At 34.9% G+C, this 21,461-nt stretch overlaps 1 protein-coding gene across 2 annotated transcripts in view; it reads left to right on the forward strand.

Annotated features, from left to right (window-relative positions):
- LOC138715673 (uncharacterized) overlaps positions 1–21,005 on the forward strand; it is a 67,242-nt gene extending 46,237 nt beyond the window's left edge. For both annotated transcript variants that reach the window (XM_069848743.1, XM_069848745.1), the window contains exon 5: positions 20,776–21,005. In XM_069848743.1, coding sequence (XP_069704844.1) covers positions 20,776–20,921 — 146 coding nt within the window. In that variant the 3' untranslated portion in view covers positions 20,922–21,005. The remainder of the gene's footprint in view (positions 1–20,775) is intronic.
- Positions 21,006–21,461: the final 456 nt, after the last annotated feature.

A 21,461-nucleotide genomic window follows, 5' to 3' on the forward strand; every position in this document is an offset into this window, starting at 1 on the left:
TATTTGGCGAGATGAGGCCGAGGATTCGCCATAGATTACCTCATATTTGCCTTATGGTTGGGGAAAACCTCGGAAAAACCCAACCAGGTAATCAGCCCAAGCGGGAATCGAACCCGCGCCCGAACGCAACTCCGGATCGGCAGGCAAGCGCCTTAGCCGACAGAACTATGCCGGTGGCGCGATTTTTATTGGAATTTTAAATTTAAAAGTAATTTAGTGTTACTCTACATAGTTAATTCGATATAATTACTTATTGGCTACATTTGAAAGACATAGACATTATTTAATAAAATGAGTTTTTCTCCTGTCACGGGTGCCACCAGGGTTATCATCGGTGTGGCAGCATTTAATTCTTTGGTCTATGGATTACTAAGAGATTCCAAATGTAGAACAATAATCACACTAAAGGCATTTTTATGAAACTGGAACATATACTTATGTATTGAAACTAGCCTATTAAAAATACATAAAATCTTAGAATCAATATTACATTTTTTTAGTATTTCTTTATAGTATCTCAATACAAGTACTTTATTGTTACAAAAATAATAGTTAAGTCACAATTATTTATCCTCTTTCATAAACATTTAACTGGCAAGGAAATTCATACAACACCCGAATTTCAGAATGTTTTAGAGTAGGAGATGGCAATAAAGGAGATATTTCATCATAGCTGATGTAGGAAACGTGTTTTACATTAACTTTGAAGAGTTTACCATTGGAATTTGTCTGCCAACTACATTCATACACATCACTTTAACTTCACCATTTTCCTCTACTAGGCTCTGGCAAATGGCTGCATACACATACAATAGGTTTTTTTTTTTTTCGTTGATGCTAACTCTATAGCATCTATTAGATGCTTTATGGTTCTGCTAACAGGTTGAGATAGTCAACAATGTGACGCTGAAACGTGTGTTTAGGTTACTGCCCAGCGACAGTCCTGATGTATTTTTATATTGTGGAGATTGGTTAATTAATATTAACCCGGCACACTCACATTCATACAAATGTCTAGGTACAGGTAATTTTTCTTCTTCAAGAAAAACTCACCGAGAGCCGAGTCCGGGAATCGAACCCGGGACCTCCGGATCTGTTAGCCAGCATGCTAATCAACAGACCACGGAGGCAATCAAACATTGGTTGGATTTTTCTTACTGTCATTGCTTGATTGAGTCCATCGTTACAGGAAAAGTCATGGAGGTGTTACTTCTGATACTAGTAGTTCTTCATCCTTGGAGTCAGAATAAACACCTGAGAATTGGTACTTGAATAATTTGAATTGTACAAGTGTCGATACTGCTGTTCGGCTAGCACAAATGCTGTCTTTGCTTGAGGAGGAGAAGAATGTTTTAAACTTTTGATTGATATATGGGACGAATACTCTTCCATCTTTCATTCAAGAAATGTTTGTTTTCTTCTATTTCTACCTCAGGGAGAAGTATTACGTCAATTCTGAATGAAACCTTTGTTTCGCTTTTTAAAAAGTCATAAGAACTGCTAGTGTAATTTTGTCGATGTGGAAAAGAAAGCGCTATTATTTTTATCTTACAATGAAAACAAATTTTAAATTTGCATAATTGTATCTTAAGCATAGCTCAGTATGCAATTAGCTTTTAATATCAATAGGAATATCAGTATTTTTGTGATCAGAATTAATGGGCTAGACTGACATGTTTATCCTCTGACTGAGGTTCTGGCTGATATGTTTATCTATTATCAGGCAATATATCTCACTTGACGATATGTGTCAGAGGAAGAAAATTGTTTGTATGTATTTGAAGTCTGATTAGTCGGCGATGTATGCAACGGAGAAGGAAAGGAACTGGCCACCCTACCCCATTATCTCCTGACCTAGTTGCCTCATAAGCGGTGCATTCTTGGTTTCACTTGTGAGGTTCAGACCTGTCTTCGGACAGTTGAATAAACAATTAACAAGTTCTAGTATAGACTACCTTTTATAGTGTTTGGCTGGCTATTATTGTATCTACTGTTCATTTAAATATATTGTAAAATATTGTATAACTGTTCAATTACTGTATTTAATCCAATCTAAATGCCCATTTAAGATAAAGCTAACAGTAAAAAATACTTCAAAAATATAGTCGCCTATTATTCTTAACATTAAAGAGAGAAGAATCAAAATAGTCATATATTGCACTACCGTAAAATAATAATTTAAATTTTTTTTGGATATAAATTTATTAGGAAAAAAACACCTTATCCTTGTAATGAGAGGGTCTGTAAATTCTAAAAATGTGACAACTCCTGTTATAAAGGTAACGATAGAGGTTGTATAACATGTACAGATAGTGTCACGGGTGTGACACAAAATATAAAATAACGTTAATTTTTTCAGAAAACGACTAAAAGACTGCCATAAAATGATTAACAGTCGAATCTTAGTTCACAAATAACTAAAACAAAATAGTGGCTTTTAAATATACTTGGACTTCTCCAGATGGATTGACACACAACCAAATAGATCACATCTTGATAGATAAACGGAGACATACTAGTATAGTAGATATTCGAACTTTCAGGGGTGCAGACTGTAATTCTGACCATTATTTGGTGATTGGAGAATTAAGAGAAAGATTATCAGTAGCCAAGCGAGTAGAGCAATAAGTTAATATTACTAAATTTAATATTTTGAAATTAAAGGACGAGGAATCTAAGCAAAATTATCAGGTCGAAATTTCGAATAGGTTTGCCACTTTAGAAAGTTCCGATGAAGTTGAGAAAGAATTAGATGTTAATAGCGTGTGGGAAAATATCAGAGATAGTATCAAAATTGCAGCTGAGCAGAGCATAGGTTTTTATGAAACTAAGGAAAATAAACCGTGGTTTGATGAAGATTGTTGCATGGTAGTAGATAGAAGGAAACAGGCAAAATTGAAATTCTTACAGGATCCAGTTGAGAAGAAGAGAGATAATTATTTCAATGAAAGACGGGAAGCAAGTCGTACACTTAGGAATTAAAAGAGAGGTTACTTGAAGGAAAAAATGAATGAGGTAGAAACAAATAGTAAGAATAAATACATTCGAGATTTATATAAGGGTATAAAGGAATTTAAGAACGGATATCAGCCAAGGGTAAACGTGATCAAGGATGAGAATGGTGACTTGCTTGCAGACTCTCCATCAATTCTAAACAGATGGAAAAACTATTTTGCGCAACTACTAAATGTACATAGGCCAAATGGAGGCGATCGGGACGAGGTTGAGGTGCAAACTGCTGAGCCATTTATACCCGAACCCACGCTTTTAGAAGTCGAAATTGCGATAGAAAATCTGAAAAAGTACAAGTCTCCAGGTATCGATCTAATTCCAGCAGAATTAATACAAGATGGTGGAAGTGCATTCCTTTGCGAAATTTATAAACTTGTATTTGTTATTTGGGAAAAGAAAATTGTACCAGAACAATGGAAGGAGTCCATAATTGTATCTATTTTTAAAAAGGGGGACAAAACCAACTGTGGTAACTTTCGAGGAATATCACATTTGTTGACGTCGTATAAAATTTTGTTCAATATCCATTTGAGAAGATTAACTCCGTACGTAGATGAAATTATTGGGGATCATCAGTGCGGTTTTCGGCGTAATAGATCGACTATTGATCAGATTTTTTGTATTCGACAGATAATGGAGAAAAAATGGGAGTATAAGGGTACAGTACATCAGTTATTCATAGACTTCAAAAACGCATATGACTCGGTTAAGAGGGAAGTATTATATGATATTCTTATTGAATTTGGTATTCCCAAGAAACTAGTTCGATTAATTAAAATGTGTCTGAGTGAAACATGCAGCAGAGTCCGTATAGGTCAGATTCTATCTGATGCTTTTCCAATTCACTGCGGGCTAAAGCAAGGAGATGCACTAGCACCTTTATTTTTTAACTTCGCTTTAGAATATGCTATTAGGAAAGTTCAGGATAACAGGCAGGGTTTGGAATTGAACGGGTTACATCAGCTTCTTGTCTATGCGGATGACGTGAATATGTTAGGAGAAAATACACAAACACAAACGATTAGGGAAAACACGGAAATTTTACTTGAAGCAAGTAAAGCGATCGGTTTGGAAGTAAATCCCGAAAAGACAAAGTATATGATTATGTCTCGTGACCAGAATATTGTACGAAATGGAAATATGAAAATTGGAGATTTATCCTTCGAAGAGGTGGAAAAGTTCAAATATCTTGGAGCAACAGTAACAAATATAAATGACACTTGGGAGGAAATTAAACGCAGAATAAATATGGGAAATGCGTGTTATTATTCGGTTGAGAAGCTCTTATTATCCAGTATGCTGTCCAAAAATCTGAAAGTTAGAATTTATAAAACAGTTATATTACCGGTTGTTCTGTATGGTTGTGAAACTTGGACTCTCACTCTGAGAGAGGAACATATGTTAAGGGTTTTTGAGAATAAGGTTCTTAGGAAAATATTTGGGGCTAAGTGGGATGAAGTTACAGGGGAATGGAGAAAGTTACACAACGCAGAACTGCACGCATTGTATTCTTCACCTGACATAATTAGGAACATTAAATCCAGACGCTAGAGATGGGAAGGGCATGTAGTACGTAAGGGCGAATCCAGAAATGCATATAGAGTGTTAGTTGGGAGACCGGAGGGAAAAAGACCTTTAGGGAGGCCGAGACGTAGATTGGAGGATAATATTAAAATGGATTTGAGGGAGGTGGGATATGATGATAGAGACTGGATTAATCTTGCACAGGATAGGGACCGCTGGCGGGCTTATGTGAGGGCGGCAATGAACCTTCGGGTTCCTTAAAAGCCATTTGCAAGTAAGTAAGTAAGTGGCTTTTAATGTGCAACCATTAATTTTGCGAATAAATAAACTTTTTCAATTTTTTGGCACTGAAACCTTAAGTTACTCTATGTTAAATATCATAAAAACTACTTGCCTTGAAAATTACTTGTAGTTGTTTTCTTTTACGTAACTTCGCACAATGTTCAATGAATGACGATGGATGGCGACAATGTTCCTGGTGATTTAATAGCGATATCAACTTGTACAATTTTCACGACTGTAATACGAGTATAACAACTGATGGGTCATGCTTTGCACTTCAGATAATTAATCTTTTATTTTCAGAATAATTTTAGTTGCTGTTGATTCATAAAATATCACTAATTTTACTACAAGAAAATATAATTACAATGTAAAAAAATATTTTTTTTTCAGATGGCTCATTTTAAATGGAATGGCCCTTATAGAGAAATATTTGGCCTGCTTTATATCACTGATGATAATTCTTTCATTCAATCAGAAAGCAGTTCTATTATTACATAACAAATTGTTGAATATAGCTTGTTTCTTCCTGTCCTGGATTTCCATGTCGTCGAACGTGCCCTGCGAGAAATTATGGAACTCAGCTATAAGTTCGAGAGACATCATAAACTGGCCGTTATATAATGATAATGAATTTAATGTTTCAATATGCCCATGCAGAGGAAGTCCACGACTTGTTAGCTTCTTCACTATTGCAGACACCTTTCTCAGTATATTTTTCTGCCTTAACATAGGTATGATTCGAAATTATTTTCTACGGTGTCAAGAGATATTTTTATATTAAAAGCGACAGTTTCTCAATTTTTGTGTTCAAGTGAATTTTCATTATGGTAATTGTGTAATACTAGAAATATTTTTTCACTCTGAAATGTCAAGAGTAGCGATCGTGGTCTTGCCTCTTTACATGTCACAGAATAAACGGCACCAGTGCTAGAGGAATAGTTGATTCGCTATTATTTAAAAGTTTATGATAAAATAATTTTTGTTCAGATAATTGATTTTACCGGCAATGAGTCTTCGTAATAATTTTCATTAATACCATGATATACAAGATTGTCAATTGTTGAATCATTAACACACCACTCCGCAGGATCATCACTTAAAAGGTTATTACTTTTTGTAACGTCTGATTTGACACGTGGGTCTATGTGTAACTCGAATTCAAAAACATTTTGTTTTTCTTTATCTTGACTCATTGGTTCCCATTTACTTCTTTCACTACGGCTGCAGTGTTATCAGCACATTATTATAATAAACTGCTTAAACTTGAACCAGCAACATTTTTTGTGTAAAATGTGTTTACTCTACCAAGCGTTTTTACAACTCTAGCTCCCCTTTCTCGCTTTTCCTTGCTAAATTATGAAATGCTGCCCCACTAAATTTTGCGCGTTTGCTTTTGTCAGTCATGTTAATGTTACTTACATACGTGATTGTCAACCAAACAGAAGAAATGTTGACACACTAAATTTTGCGCGTTTGTTTTTGTCACTCTTGTTAATGTCACTTACTTGATTGTCAACCAAACAAAAGAGAAAGATAATATATTATTGTACTACATGTAAATAAAAATTGTCTGACCAATTAAAAATCGTACTACAGTAGCATAAAGTACTTTAACACACAACTATTACCAATGACTAACTCGGATTTACAGAACTATAAAATAAAATCATTAAGAGAACGACAATGTAAAATAATTTAATCATCCGTCTCTGGTATTTAAAGTTGTGATACTTCGCAGGAGGAAGGTAATTGTTGGAGAGTGTCTCAGAAACCGACTGCAATTTAATAATTAACTTATATATTTAAAAAATCGTATTGTCCATTGTAGTCCTTACTTTAAAACTATTTCATGCTTTTTGTCAACTTTCAAGCACAATTATAAAAGAAGGATAAAATATTGATAAAATTACAAATATTGTGCAAAATATGTCACCCCATAAAGCTGTCGCCCCTAGGCCCGTGCCTTTCTTAGTTAAATCCATCTATCAATGTAGTACAAACAGATATGAAAGTTCTGATCTATTCACTTAGACTTCAACACAATCGTTGGTATTACGGATGAAAGCCATGTCCCAAAATATTTCAATTTATTATGATAGTAGAGCTTGCAGGCGGTTCTTTCTGATCACATCTAAACAAATTTCCTCTCCACATGTGTTCACCGCCAGGAATCGCCACAGGTTCTATTTGAGACTGGTATCATCTACAGTATTTGCTGGTATCTGCGAACATGGAAAGAATTTAAGAAGGTGGCATTCTGAACTTATCGATTCACTCTTGTAACTGGTAAAAGGAAGCCTCTGCTTTCTATATTACTGATAATAAATCCCAGGGCTGCCAAGTGTCAGCTTTTAAAGATGATATCAGCGTTTTCTAAGGTTTATCAGCTTGTCAGCGCTCAGTATCCTTTTGTCAGTTTTTTTTTTTCACAAGTGTTCTGCCAATCTCTATTTTGCATTATTCGGTTTATTTCAATTTTCAACTTACATTTTTATAGGGACAAAGTAAAACTCAGCTTCGTTTCTCAATGAAGACAGACAAAACTTTCTCTTCCATCGTATGTTACAAATTAAACTATGAAGGAAAATGCCATAAATATTTGACGAAAAATATTTTAATAAAGCCAAACTGAAGAGTACAGTATAATAAAAGTAATTCTTAGTAAAGTGGCTGTTTTATGTTTCATATTTTCAATACTGAATAATTCCCATATCTGAGAGAATGTTGTAGCGACCGGTTCCCGTCGCCCAATCCCTATAATATGCGCATTTGTCATCTCGTAAAAGAGCTTAATTGCAACAGTTTTTCAGATTATCCTTAATAATTTATGATTGTATGTATGATAACGTATTCAGGTATACATATATATACATATATATATATATATATATATATATATATATATATATATATATATATATATATATATGTAAGTAATAATGATATCAGCTTCCTTGATGTTTGTCAGCTTTTTTAAACACAATTTCCAGCTTACTTCATAATTTTAACTTGGCAGCTCTGAAAGCCGTATCACTCAGTAGTGATATTGCCAATAAATTATGTTGTACAATAACAAGGAATCAAAAGAGCTGCGAAACGAAGCTTTCGACATGTACTTCACAACTTTTGAATGATTGATCATAAAAGTTACATTCCAGTACCAAGACCTACAATTTTCTTCAACTGTTAGGAACTCAGATTTCTATCACTAACTACAGTTGGCGATAAATATTTTCACACTAGTTAAAAGAAATTAAATACCCTCTACAATTTCAACATACAACAGACAGAAATAATAATGACTATCCCCAGTTAATACAGCTGTTATTTATTTAAAATATAAGCTTTAAGATTGGTAATGATCATCTCAACAGAAACGTCCAGAGGTGAGTTTGAGATTAGACACGAGCATCAATATGTCATTATGAAAGAATAAAGGGTCTCAAAGACACACCCGCGTGTGAAATTCGCTATCACTTTCTTATGAGTACCAATGTAAAGGACTGCGATTATTGTCTTTCTTCTTTTGAATTAAATCTGCGAAGAGATCAACTTGTATGTTTCAAAACATTGTAATCTGTATTAAATTTTGCAACTATATTAAATGTTTGTTACATTGAATTTTAGTAGAAAATAGTTATTTATTATAACTGCCAGCGAACATGAGCTTGCTCAGACGGGTGTGTGCTATGTTCATTCTGTGACTTAGTGTTGCATTGGTTCTGTTGCAGTATGTAGCAATAATACATTAAACAATCTGCCGGAAGACGGATCCTTCGTCTCTTCTTGGTGACTAATCTTTATAAAGTAATTCTATAGACGTCTCATTGTTTTTAGAAATGGGACCAGGACATCAGGATAATCTGTGACAAAATATTTCTCCCTATTCCTCATAGCACTGCAGATGATTTTCGCAATCTCGTGGTAGTTATAACAAATCCCGGATTCTTAGGTTCGGACCTATTATATTGCTCTCTCGTTACTGTCGAAATATCACATTTATTTTTCGTTTTACGTATACTGACGTTCAAAGGTATCTGATCCCACTAATCAATAGTGATCGATCATTTGTTGGTATAAGCACAGTCTACTATATACAGTCACGAAGCTTGAGTTTTGATGGTGCTAGAAACAATAGACTGTGACGGTACTATTTTGCATTGCCTGTAATGAGGCGATATTAGCGATCCTAGTGGTGAGCAACTATCTAATGTTTGCATATTTACTACGTATTAAGCTTCGCGACTGTATATACTAGACTGTGGTATAAGTGTGGAGTCTTTAGTTATTGCTTCTATGAATATATGGCGAAGATAAGAGTCATTGCTGCCAATCGTAGATAAATATACCCGTGTCATAGAATTCAATTATTCATCTCACTCTACTGATTGTAAACCAATACTGTGTTTGGATGGAAACCATTGATGTTGTCTGTTAGAACAATAATTTATGATTAATCTACATAACCATTTTCTCTGACAATTTTAACGCCTCCCAATAATGGTGCCACCTATTGAGTACTAGCCGAACTTTTTCAAAGTTCGTCAATTTTTGTTATATTTGGTTCTGACTTATTCCGGGGTTAGGAAGTTCGTTTACACGATCATAAAATCGTAGGCAGGGTACCTTTGAATGTCAGTGTACCAACGAAAAACATACTTACATTTTAAAGGACTTATAAGGATATAATTTGTAGGTAAGGATCTGAAATATTTTGCTTGTCAGAATACTTAATTCGTTGATTTAATTTATACTTCTCTACTTTATTTATTTCAAGGTAATCGATGAATTATTATTGCCGTTCATTGCAGCGTAAATAGTAAATATCTTAATTTAGACGAAGTTCTTTCAAAGGAAAGCTCTACAATGCGGCACCTATGTATACAGAGGACTACAGTCTGTAGAAATATCGAGCAAATTTTAAAAGAAAATGCCCATGTCAGAGTCAGACGTGGCACGTGACATGGGCAAAGAATGGCCAGTATCCTCTCTATTCAAGGCGTGAGAAATTTGATTCGTTATTTTTCAGTAGTGAACTAGTGGCATAGACTGCAACGTAGTTATTCGTACAATATAATTGAATCGGTTAGCACAGAAAGGGTACATGTAACAAAATCTTATATTTGAAAAAAAAAAACAAATACAAATAAAACTGTTTTATAAGCAATATGAAATTTTCTGTTCATTTTATTCTGTTTTGCCATGAAGAGAGAACCCCATAGGTCTTGTTTTCACCCAAAAATATATTTTTAAACATTTTGATTTTACATAAGGGTTGCTTAAATTTTTACACTGTTCCCTTTCTGCACTGGACTGAACCACATTCATTTAAAGGCTATTTTGGACCTTTGAAAGGCTGTCAATTAATATAGTGCTGAAAACATTATTTGTTAAAATATTTCACTAACAGAGACAACATTTTTACTTACGAAAGTAACATAACCGAAAAATACGAAAACTCAGAATGTTACGAAAATAAATCTGGGCAACTGTCCACAACCAAATGAAAGAGAATAATGTCCATAAGTTCTCCTTGTACTACAAAGGTAGTACAGGGTAGACCAGAAGAAGTGAACCCTTTTCTTTCATTTATTACTAAATAACCTTAAGAGGTACAACAAAAATAGAGACGTGCATTGAAAGCCAATAGATTGGAGAACATTTATGAAACATAATATTGGACATATGACCACCATTCATGTCCTGACATTGGCGAATTCTAGTCACCACATCTAGCATAACCTTCTCCAAATTTTCTTGAGGGAGACTGCGAATTTCTGTACGAATGTTTTCTTCGAGAGCAGCAACCGTTCTTGGTTTATTCTGGTTGGTACACCTTATACTTGAGGAATCCCGAGAAGAAATAGTCAGCGGCTGTGACATCTGGCGATCTCGGAGGACAGTTAATGTTTCCATTCCGAGACATCACGTGAGATGGAAACACCGTTTTAAACAAAGCCATGGTTTGTCTTGCAGTGTGGTTGGTTGCTCCATCTTGTTGGAATCATATCTCATCCACATTTTCAAGATCCGACAATGGTCTCAGGAACGTGTCCAACATGTGGCGATAACGTTCATCGTTCACTGTACACAACCTTCTCTTCTACGTTCTCGAAAAAAGAAAAGGCCAAACACACGATGAGCCATAACCCCACACCACACAGTAACTCGTTTGTCATGAAGAGGCCGTTCATGGAATTTTCCTGACTGTTGTGTCGCAATCTCTCGCAAGAAACTTTGGAGAAGGTTATACTAGGTGTGATGACTAGAATTCGTCAATGTCAGGACATGAATGATGGTCATTATGTCAAATATTTTAATAAGTAATCTCCACTCTATTGGTTTTCAATGCACATCTCTATTTTTGTTGTACCTTTTAAGATTATTTAGTAATAAATAAAAGAAAAGAGTTCACTTCTTTTGGTCCACTTCATAGAACCTCATAGAAGTAAAAAGTTTCTACCTCAAATTTCTACGGAAGAAATGCAAGCACTTAGGCGTAATATCCATCATTTTGGTTACCACTGTTCTCATTGCGAAGCTAATTTGCTTCACTGAATGTTGTCAGCCACCTGTAGAGTTTATCATAGAAGTTGTGCCATATCTACTAATTCTTGGACTTGATTGGGACCCGACATGTTGGGTAGGCTTTATCTTGAGGCAAAGGGGGAGTAGTAGATTGTGTAACGAATGTGAATATGTATGCTGAAACCCCGCCATTTACTGTGCTGGCTACAACTTTTCCTTTCATATCCTGGCTGTAAACAAGGGATTTGTATTTGTAAGCTTTGAGTGCTCCTAGGAGGAATGACTCTTCACTGAAACAACATTTCTTAAATTTTTTTTTCCGCCACCACATTGTAAAGGACAAAATATCTCCTGTGCACAGTGCAGACCTCCTTTTCACTAAATCTGCCAGTAAGACTTGCTCGTACAATCAGTTTATTGCATTGTTGGCTGGTATAAATCCAATCTTATCGCCAGATAAGACATTTCGTGCAGCCGCAATATCTATCGTACGAAAGATAGAAATGGCCACGGATTGAAAAAGATGGACTACACTGCCCTATCGACGACTATCAGTAAGATTCATTAGAACCTAACCATTATGTGGTTCTTATTCTGTCCAACACATACATTACTGAAGATGAGTTTTCTCGTCATGAAAGGCAGTTCGTTTGTGAAGAAATGCAAAAGGAAGGAACAAACTTCATCCGGTGTTTTTTCCCTCACCTTCATGATACGTGTACAACATAGCCTTGTTGGTCTTAACGTTGTGTATACAAAACAAAAAAACCTCACCAAAAGTACCTTTTGCATCTGTTGATAAGACAGTGGGAGATTCTGCATACAATCAAAGAACAGCAGTGTCGCCATCGGCATTTTCCTGTGCCATTCTAAAGCTTACATAACCTATATGTACTAAGCCTTTGCTACTTTAGCTGTTTGAAGGAAAAACACAATGTAGGAATGCCAAAATTGATATATATGTTGGTCACAGCAGTTCTTACATGCGGCCAGTATTAACGAAAGTTAATTTCAGCTTCATTCAGTGCAGAAATGGATGTGCTACACAAGTATCCTTTCTGTATTCATCCTGAATTACGAGAGTCAAAATCGACCCTTTAAGAACGTTGTACATGTACTGTTTCTGCACAGAAAGATACATCTACCTGTGAAGAATTTTTAACTCAGTATCACCCAAAATGTAACATATGTACTATTTCTGTTCTAACCGATTCAATTTAGTTTTGCACAATTAAACGTATTTCTTTTATTAGGCATGATCCCTTTAATTGAGAAGCTGAATTATGTTGTATGAATAACAATCCGCTATGGCAGTAGATGGGTGGACCACTTCTTGATTATTTCTATGAGGTCATTTTATTCCTGATAATCTGTTAATATTTCATCATTCAGTGTCATGTTAGGAGTACTAATTAAATGAGAGTGTAATAATTTTATAGAGATACAGTGTTTTAAACATAAGAGACTATTAGTATGTATTAATATTGGTAAATAGTTCCATAAACATTAAATGAAATTTTCATTATCACCACGTGATTTAACAGGTTACTTTTGAGATATAATATCACAATGACATATATTTTAATGCAAGTCTAATATAATTGTAATATGTTAGTAGTATGTTGCTTAGCTTCAATTTTTTCCGTAAAAACCTATAAATTCTTAATTGTAGATATAGGCCTAATATTCTAAAAAAAAAAGTCCTAAAACGTGGGTTGAAAAAGCCTAATTTTCGTTCTTTAAAACCTAAACATCCGGGCTTGGTTATAAGACATTCCATTTACACGAGATGTGTTTTTTCGAGTCGAGATTAATCATAATTCTTTCAACTGAATGGTAACAAGCACCAAAGCAAACTCTTGTCACTTTGCGTGATTTTCGAGTTCTCACATAAAAAATTGAAAACTTTGTTTATTTTTTGTGACATGATGCAGCTGTTTGTGAACGACAGTCGGTATACCAGTAACCAACCTCATTGAAGTGATTTACTCATCAACCAACAGACTCCACATTAACAACATTTTTCCTGACGTATTTTTCAAGCAAATAATATACTAGAATTACTAGGACGTTCGATAAGTAATGACAGCAATGCTGTAAATCAATATTCCTAGCGGTGACGATTGAAATCTTGTACTAAGTAATAGAGCAGAGATAGTTTCATAAATTTGCAGTATTGAAAGTCTCGAAGTAGCCATTTTTTATAAATACAGTGGCTGTTTCTGATATGTAATAAACAATATAGCCCTAAAGATACGAACAAAAATGCTTCATAGAAATTCAAGATGTAGGAGAAAAACATGCAACTCAGTGCTTTAGGGCTTTTTACAAGAAGCCTGTGGGAGAAGTCCTACGATTCTGAACTATTGCAAGTTGGGCGGAAGCTAGGCATTGGCTTTCAATCAAGAGTTGATATCCGAAGATCTTTAGATTGATCAGTGAGAGAGATATCTAGAAATGCTGCTCCAGATGGAATCCGCCGTCTTCCAAAACTTTGTCAACGTATTGTTGACATGGCAGGAGACTATATTTGAAGTACAGTATATGTCAAAAGTAACCTAAATAAATTTAGTGTGAAACAGTGACTATGTTGCCATTACTTTCATAATGACATTAACGTTAGGCTTATAATGTACAGTTTGAGAAGTTCTACAACACCTTCGCAACTCTTCTGTTTTTATGTGTGTTTATTGCCACAATCATTTTGAAAACTACTGTTGGCATATTGGTGATGCTTCTTAACTCTGCGCCAGCCTGATGAAATAAAATATCGCCACTAGTGCGGTGGGTTTGTAATACTCCAGGTATTATTAAAAAAAATACATAAGTGTCAATTAATTTTACAATACAGTTAATGTTAAGGACAGTTTTCCATTATTATTTAATACAATTGTACAAAAATTAACAATTTTTATCATGACAAAATTAAAAATCATACTGATTTATATTATGAAACATATATTGATACAATAATATTTTACCATAACAAAAATAAAAATTATATAGGTTTATATTATGAAACATACTTTGACATAATAATATGAAAACATTTGTGCAGAGTGAAATTATTAGTGTTATACACAGTGGCGGGATAAATTAAGCATTACAGTCTCTGAGTTTTTACGCATTGTTCCACAATATTAACAGAAAATAAATCGTAGTCAAAACGTTAAAGTGCACCGGTGTTCATCAGTTGCACTCACGGTAAAATTCTATCTGATCGGAACTCATCAGTTGCGCTCGGCGGTAAAATTGGGTGTACATCAATTGCACCCGTGGCCAATTTCCGCGATGCGGCATTTTCCTTCCCATTTTATAGAAACTTAGAACTCTCAAATGAACGGGTATGGTTAAAAATGCTGTTAAAATAATAAAATAATCGTACCAATAATTTGGTATTCGTCAGAGTTCAAAATAATAATAATATTGTATCAGTAACTTTCAAATTTAATCTTTATGTTTTTAATAATAAATAACTTATGCTTTTGAGGAGCTATAGTGTACTAATATTTTCTTTCTATGTTTCGGATTTACCCTATTATAATTTTTTGTATAGCGCCTATCATTAAATTTAATAAAGGGTATGTACTGGTTTGTATTTCAATGATAGCGTCTTGTAAATATGTGGATGTGCACTGTTAAAATGCAGTGAGAAAGCTCTATGAAATGCCTCACATGCATTTGTAGTTCTTTCAGAAGTAACAGTGTTCGAAGCCCGAATCTCCGGAGGAAACAGTGAATCGGGTTCTATGAATTACGTAACCAAATAATCGGCAAAATCTGTTAGTTTTGGATCGTATGGTTGGATGCTTATCAACTAAAAAAAACATCTCCAACTTCAGCAGGATCGAAGAATGTTAAACAAAACGTTCAATGTAACCACTTTCCAATTTCAGTATGCTCATTATATTCAGACGAAAGAGCAAACGATTGAATTTTACTGTACCACGCCTGGATAAATTAAACCTACAGCCTATGATAGATGGCGTAGGTCATACGTTATTCGCGGCTTTATTTATGGCTTTTTCGAAATCTGCAACAACAAATGTTGGTAGAAATTTGCAATTGATATTGTCGGAAATTCGGACCACTTCACGAAACATGTTTTCGTACGTATCCGTTGATTTGTTCGGCAAAAGGCGGAATGCTAATGAACATACTGATTATTTATATTAACATGTATAGCGAAATATTTGTTAAAAAAAGTTATGGCAGTAGTAGAATGTTCCATCAACCAAAGTTTTAATAGATTCAAAAAGAAAGCAGAATTTGGAAAAATATACATAATGTTTAAAGAATTGTCGTTCATCATAAGCAAGTTTTTGTTTCTTATTATGGTCACCTGTTGTTAATGTATGTGTACTTCATGTAAATTCTTGGGTAAAGTTGGGGGTATAGACCTCTTTGCACGATAAACACTTTGCCGAATTCTGGACGCATCTAAACTTGTAATTTCAGATCCTGTGTTTGAAACTTCTCTTCTCACTGGTCAACAATGATTTTGTTAAAAAAATAATTTCGGTTGTTTCTTATGTATCGCCATCTGCTGATTCCAAGAATGAAGTCAGAAATTTTCCATCACCCACCATTTTTTTTAATTTTGAAAATAAATTTCTTCCTGTTTATTAGTATTTATGGTATATAACATGCTGATTAGAAGGCGTATTTTACATTTATATTTCATTACATTGTGTAAAAAATTGACTTGTAACGTATGGTATGATTGCCTGTGAATTCACGAATAACAACAATAATATTTCTCTCACAAAACTGTGATTGTAAGGTAAATTTCCCAGATGAATAGATGCTTTATGTAAAGAAATAAGCTTATTCTGTGCCCTCTTCCGTTGTCAATTGAATTGTGATAGAAGTGTGTAATACCACACCTAATAGTGCATTGTAAGGAGTAGTATATAAGTGTATAATGTATAAGAAACATGTTCTGAAAGTGTCTTATTGATAGAAACAACTTCTGTTAAGTGTGTTGAGCTCACTTCAAAAGCGCAGAGGCAAAACTTTTCTCCTCTAGTTAGAAGAGCTTATGACTGTTATTTTAACAACAAAATAGACCAGAACAAGACATGGGCCCCGGAAATCTGGTGTGCTAAATGTGTAATACTATTAACTGACTGGTTAAAAGGATCCTGTCATATGCCTTTTGCAGTCCCTATGATATGGCGCGAACCTAAGGATCGTTTGACAGACTGCTACTTCTGCTTGACAAATATAGGCCTATCTGGAATAAGTTCGAAATCCAGACACTGTTAAATATCAATATTTAGTTTCTGCAATTCGGCCGGTGCTTCATGGGCCAGGACTTTCCATACCAACTCCACGAGATGATGTAACATTGACTGAAGTAATTGAAAGTGTTCCTGATGTTCAGACTGAATTACAAAATGATCCAGATTTTGTGGAAGATGATACTATTAATGAACCTCATTTTCTAACACAGGAGGATTTAAATGATTTGGCTCGGGATCTTGGTTTAAGTAAAAGCAAGGTAGAATTACTCGCCTCAAGATTGAAAGGCTGGAAGCTGCTGCAGGTAACACCAAAGTAAGTTTCTTTCGCCAACGCCAAAAGGAATTTGAGGATTTGTTTTCTAAAGAGGGCGACATAGTTTTCTGCAATGATGTTGAGAATTTGTTCGAGCCACTGTGTGTTGAGCATAAACCTGAGGATTGATGTTTGTTCATAGACTCCTCGAAAACAAGTATGAAAGGAGCATTACTACATAATAAAAACAAATATCTATCCATTCTCTTAGCTCATGCAGTTGGTATGAAGGAAAATTATGAGAATATGAAGCTCTTACTATCCACTATCAAGTATAACAATTTTTATTGACTGATATGTGGGGATTTGAAAGTAATAGCCATCTCACTTGGGTTACAGCTTGGCTATACTAAATTTTGCTGTTTCTTGTGCAAGTTGGATAGCAGAGATAAAAGTAATCATTATATAAAAAGAACTTGCCAAAGAGAGAGTCACTTTAATCCAGGACAAGTTAATGTTCTTCACCAACCACTTACTAGTAAGTTCTAAAAAAATTTTATTCCCTCCACTGCATATCAAACTAGGCTTGATTGAGAATTTTGTGATTGCAATGGATCGTGATGATAGTGCATTTCTCTTCCTGAAAAATAAATTCCCAAGAATCACTGAAGCTAAACTAAAAGAAGGAATATTTGTTGACCTCAAAAAAGGGAACTGATGAAAGATACGCTATTTGAAAAACCAGTTAAATATGCAAGAAGCAGCTGCATGGTTGTATTTGAAAAATGTTGTCACGTACTTTTTAGGAAACTTCAGGTCTGAGAACTACAGAGAACTTGTCAGTGAGATGATTGAGAACTACAAGATCATGCGATGTAATACGTCTTAAAAATACACTTTCTGCATCCCATCTCGATTTCTTCCCTAAAAACCTAGTGCTGTGAGCGACGAACACGGGGAGCATTTCCACCAGGACATCGTGGAAATGGAAAGGTGCTACCAAATATGTTGGCAGACTATGTTTGGATACTGAAGAGAGATATGTTGGCAGACAATTGTTGGATACTGAAGAGAAATTTTCCTCAAGCAAAGTACAGCCGAAAATATGCTTCACATACATTTTATGTCAATAAATGTAATTTCAGCTAAGATATCGTAATACTATATTGTATAGATACGAAAAATGTTTTTCATGTGATTACTCTAAAACCCTGGGTGATGGAAAAGTTCTGTAAAAAGATTTGAAATCAGCACAAAAAGTCACTTAGTACCACCCATTGTTTCCCATTTAACAGACAAAAGTTTAAATTTTGTTGACCAGTGTAATTTTTAATATTCTAGCCGATGAATATTTAAGGGCGTTTCGTTTCACACTATTAGAGATTATTTGTCTATCTAAAATACCACTTAATTTATCTTATGATTGTGATTAACATTACTATAAATAAAATTACTGATTCTGTTTCATTGAGATAGAGCCTTCTCCTACATGTTTTAACGGTGCATCTTTCTTTATCTTTGCGAAACTTAAAACCATCAACTAAAATCAAAACTTTTCCTTTCTCATTCAAAATATGTTAAATACCATTATTGTCACCCATATTGTATGAAGATCACACAATAAGGGGTGAACGTACAATATTCAGCAGATACAGTAGAACCTCTATTGTCCGTGGTAATCAAGGGGGGGGGGGTGGGCTGAACGTTAATCGAAAAATTGGATAATCCGTACCATAAAAAATTTTCGTAAATTTAGTAATTAATACTTACACTTTCGTATTTTCCTCCATGATCTTGTATGTAACATGCTAGGTAGAGGATCAGAAGTTCACTCATTTAAGCCATGTTGTCAACAACGAGTTTTTAAGCGGGAAGGAAATTCATTGTAATATCTGTATGTGGAAAGATAGGAATAGTGAGGGTCTCATGTTGACTCATACTTTATACACTTATCCTTAATTTATATTAAATTGCACACAGTTGTAACTCTCGTATTCTGATGTGAGATGAATCATAGTTTCTCTTTCCCCAAACAATTTAATGATATGCGCATTTTTCGATACTTAGCACAACACGATTTATTTTCATACCCGTGAAAAATAATACATATATAAGTTATTGGGTCTATGAATTACAACTCGAACAATAGACCATACTTTTTAAGAGTAAATGCTTGTAATAACACTCTCTAGAAAAAAAGTGCTAATATATTGTTAAGTACCTACTTCATATATTTCTGTATCAAAAGAGAGAGAGAGAGAGAGTGAGAGAGAAGAAAAGAAAGGAGGAGGAAAGAGAAAGCCAGTCGGATAATCCATAAATCGGTTAATAGAATGATGGATAATCGTGGTTCTAGTGGAGTGGCAAGCTAGAAGCACACTACGTATTGCCAACCCTAGTAAACATACTCAGCAGATTGTGACAAGGGATAAGGGTACTTGTATTGCCAACCCTGGTAAACATTCTCAGCAGATAGTGACAAGTGATAAGCGCGATACATATTGTCACAGTATTACACATTCTCCGTGGTGTATTTTTGTCACTTATTGGGGATAAATATGTTCCTGGTGCAACTGATGTGTTTAAACGAAATAGTCCGAGAGCAACTGACGTGTTTGTTTCATTTGATTCAAAGGGTTTTGAGCGTAGCTGATTACATTTTCATTATTTCAACATCGACTGATATACACCCAGTGCACATGCAACTAAATGAATAATTGCTGAATTAAGGTGCTACTAAAATATGTTGGAAGGTCGTAGTTTTTGTTATACAACATCCATATTCTAAAGAGTAATTTTTAAATTTATGTCAAATAGAAAAAGTAAAGATATACAGACCAAAAATAACAATCCATTCTCTAAACATTATTAGAATTAAAGCAAATTTCAGAATTTTATTACGTATTTTCGGAAAACAGTACATTTCAGCGAGCATTTTAATCTTGGAATTCTTTAAATCAGAAAGGGAAAGGCGTCATCCTCTATAAGGAGTTTACTCCCGCCAATAAATGGATCCGACAACCTGATCGCCTCACTAGCAGTGAATGGAGACTAGCTCTTAAAATGACAGCTAATGTTGTCCGCTGCTTGCTATACCAGGAAGGTCCCGAGACGGAAACCACTGTCGTCGTTGCGTCAGTGAGATTGAAAATCTTGGCCACGTTTTGGGTGGCTGTCCTTTCAGCGAGACGCTGTGGAACTCTAGACATCACGGAATCAGGTCCATGATTGCCGAAGCCTTGAGGAAGAAAGGTCTCACCGTACATGAAGAAGTCCAGGGCATCTCTCAAGAGGGATCCTGTCGGCGAATTGACATGCTTCCCATTCCACCAGGCTCTACATCCGCCTACACTAATGACCCGACAACCAGGTTCGAGGCACAGGAACATCAGCCTCTGAAGTCCACGTAGAAAAATGCAGAATTTATGAGCCCACAGTTCGATTCTATTTGGAGAAATATCACCTCACCTCCATTGAAGTAGTTGGGCTAATGGTTGATGCTAGGGGCACAATATCTCGCCTCTTTGTCAGTTTCTGCAAGAGGTTACAGCTGAACAACGACTTCATTCGTGATGTTTCCCTTACTGCTATCAAAGGATTACTTGCCACTTTAAAATACTACCTGTACTTTGTTTCCTAAAAAGGGAAGAACATTTGTTTGAACGTGTAATCTGTTTGTTTACTATGTTTAGGCCTATTATATGTATGCTATTTCCCTTCCTGTCCTAATTTTCCCTTTTTTGTTCGTTATCTACATTTCTCTTTTGTGATTTGTTTTTTTTTCCACTCTGTGTGTTAGTTATGCTTTGTCCAATGAGGCAGTCCCGTTATTGGGGAAGCTGAAAGAGTGTCTTTCATATTATTTGCATTTGCTACTTATAGCGGTTGTCCGTTATTAGCACTAATGCAATGAATTACGATTTCCAGATGACACCAAATCGTCGCAGAAGGTAAAGTCAGAAATAAATGATCTCTTGGATGAAGGAAGAGCTTATATATCATACGAACGTGCAGACCTGTACTTCGGCGAATACCTCATTTCGCTGGCAGAAGGTGCATTAAAGGAATTGTAATTACTGAAACAATTAGAGTGAAACAGAGCCAAGTGAGATGCTTTTTTCAACAAAATGTACTGGAGAAATAAATGAAATATAATTGCAGAAACCAAAATTAATTACATTACCTATTTCCGTAATATAATCACACCATATCCTATTTCACAAATGTATTGATTAATATTTTGCAAGTGGCAAATACCCATTCAAATAAAGTATGGTGTTATATTGTTTGTCTAAAAAACGATAAAACTCCAATTTTCAATAGGAAACAATACAACACTTCCATATAATATGGCATCGTATGTCTTTAAGGAGAAAAAATACGACAGATGCATACAGTAGTTTTACAATGCTACATACTAGAACACTTTATTATACAAGTAGAACAACTGCCATTTTGAATCCCATACTCAAGGCGACATAACAATTTTAATATGAGATCATGTGCAAGGACAAGATTATGTATGCATGTTTGAGGTTGGGAGACAGTAAGCTTTCGCTAAAGTTACCTGTGAAATAAGCAATTAAAATGGTATATATAGTAAATCCATATGA

The sequence above is a fragment of the Periplaneta americana genome, chromosome 15 (assembly GCF_040183065.1).
Source record: "Periplaneta americana isolate PAMFEO1 chromosome 15, P.americana_PAMFEO1_priV1, whole genome shotgun sequence".
NCBI lineage: Eukaryota > Metazoa > Arthropoda > Insecta > Blattodea > Blattidae > Periplaneta > Periplaneta americana.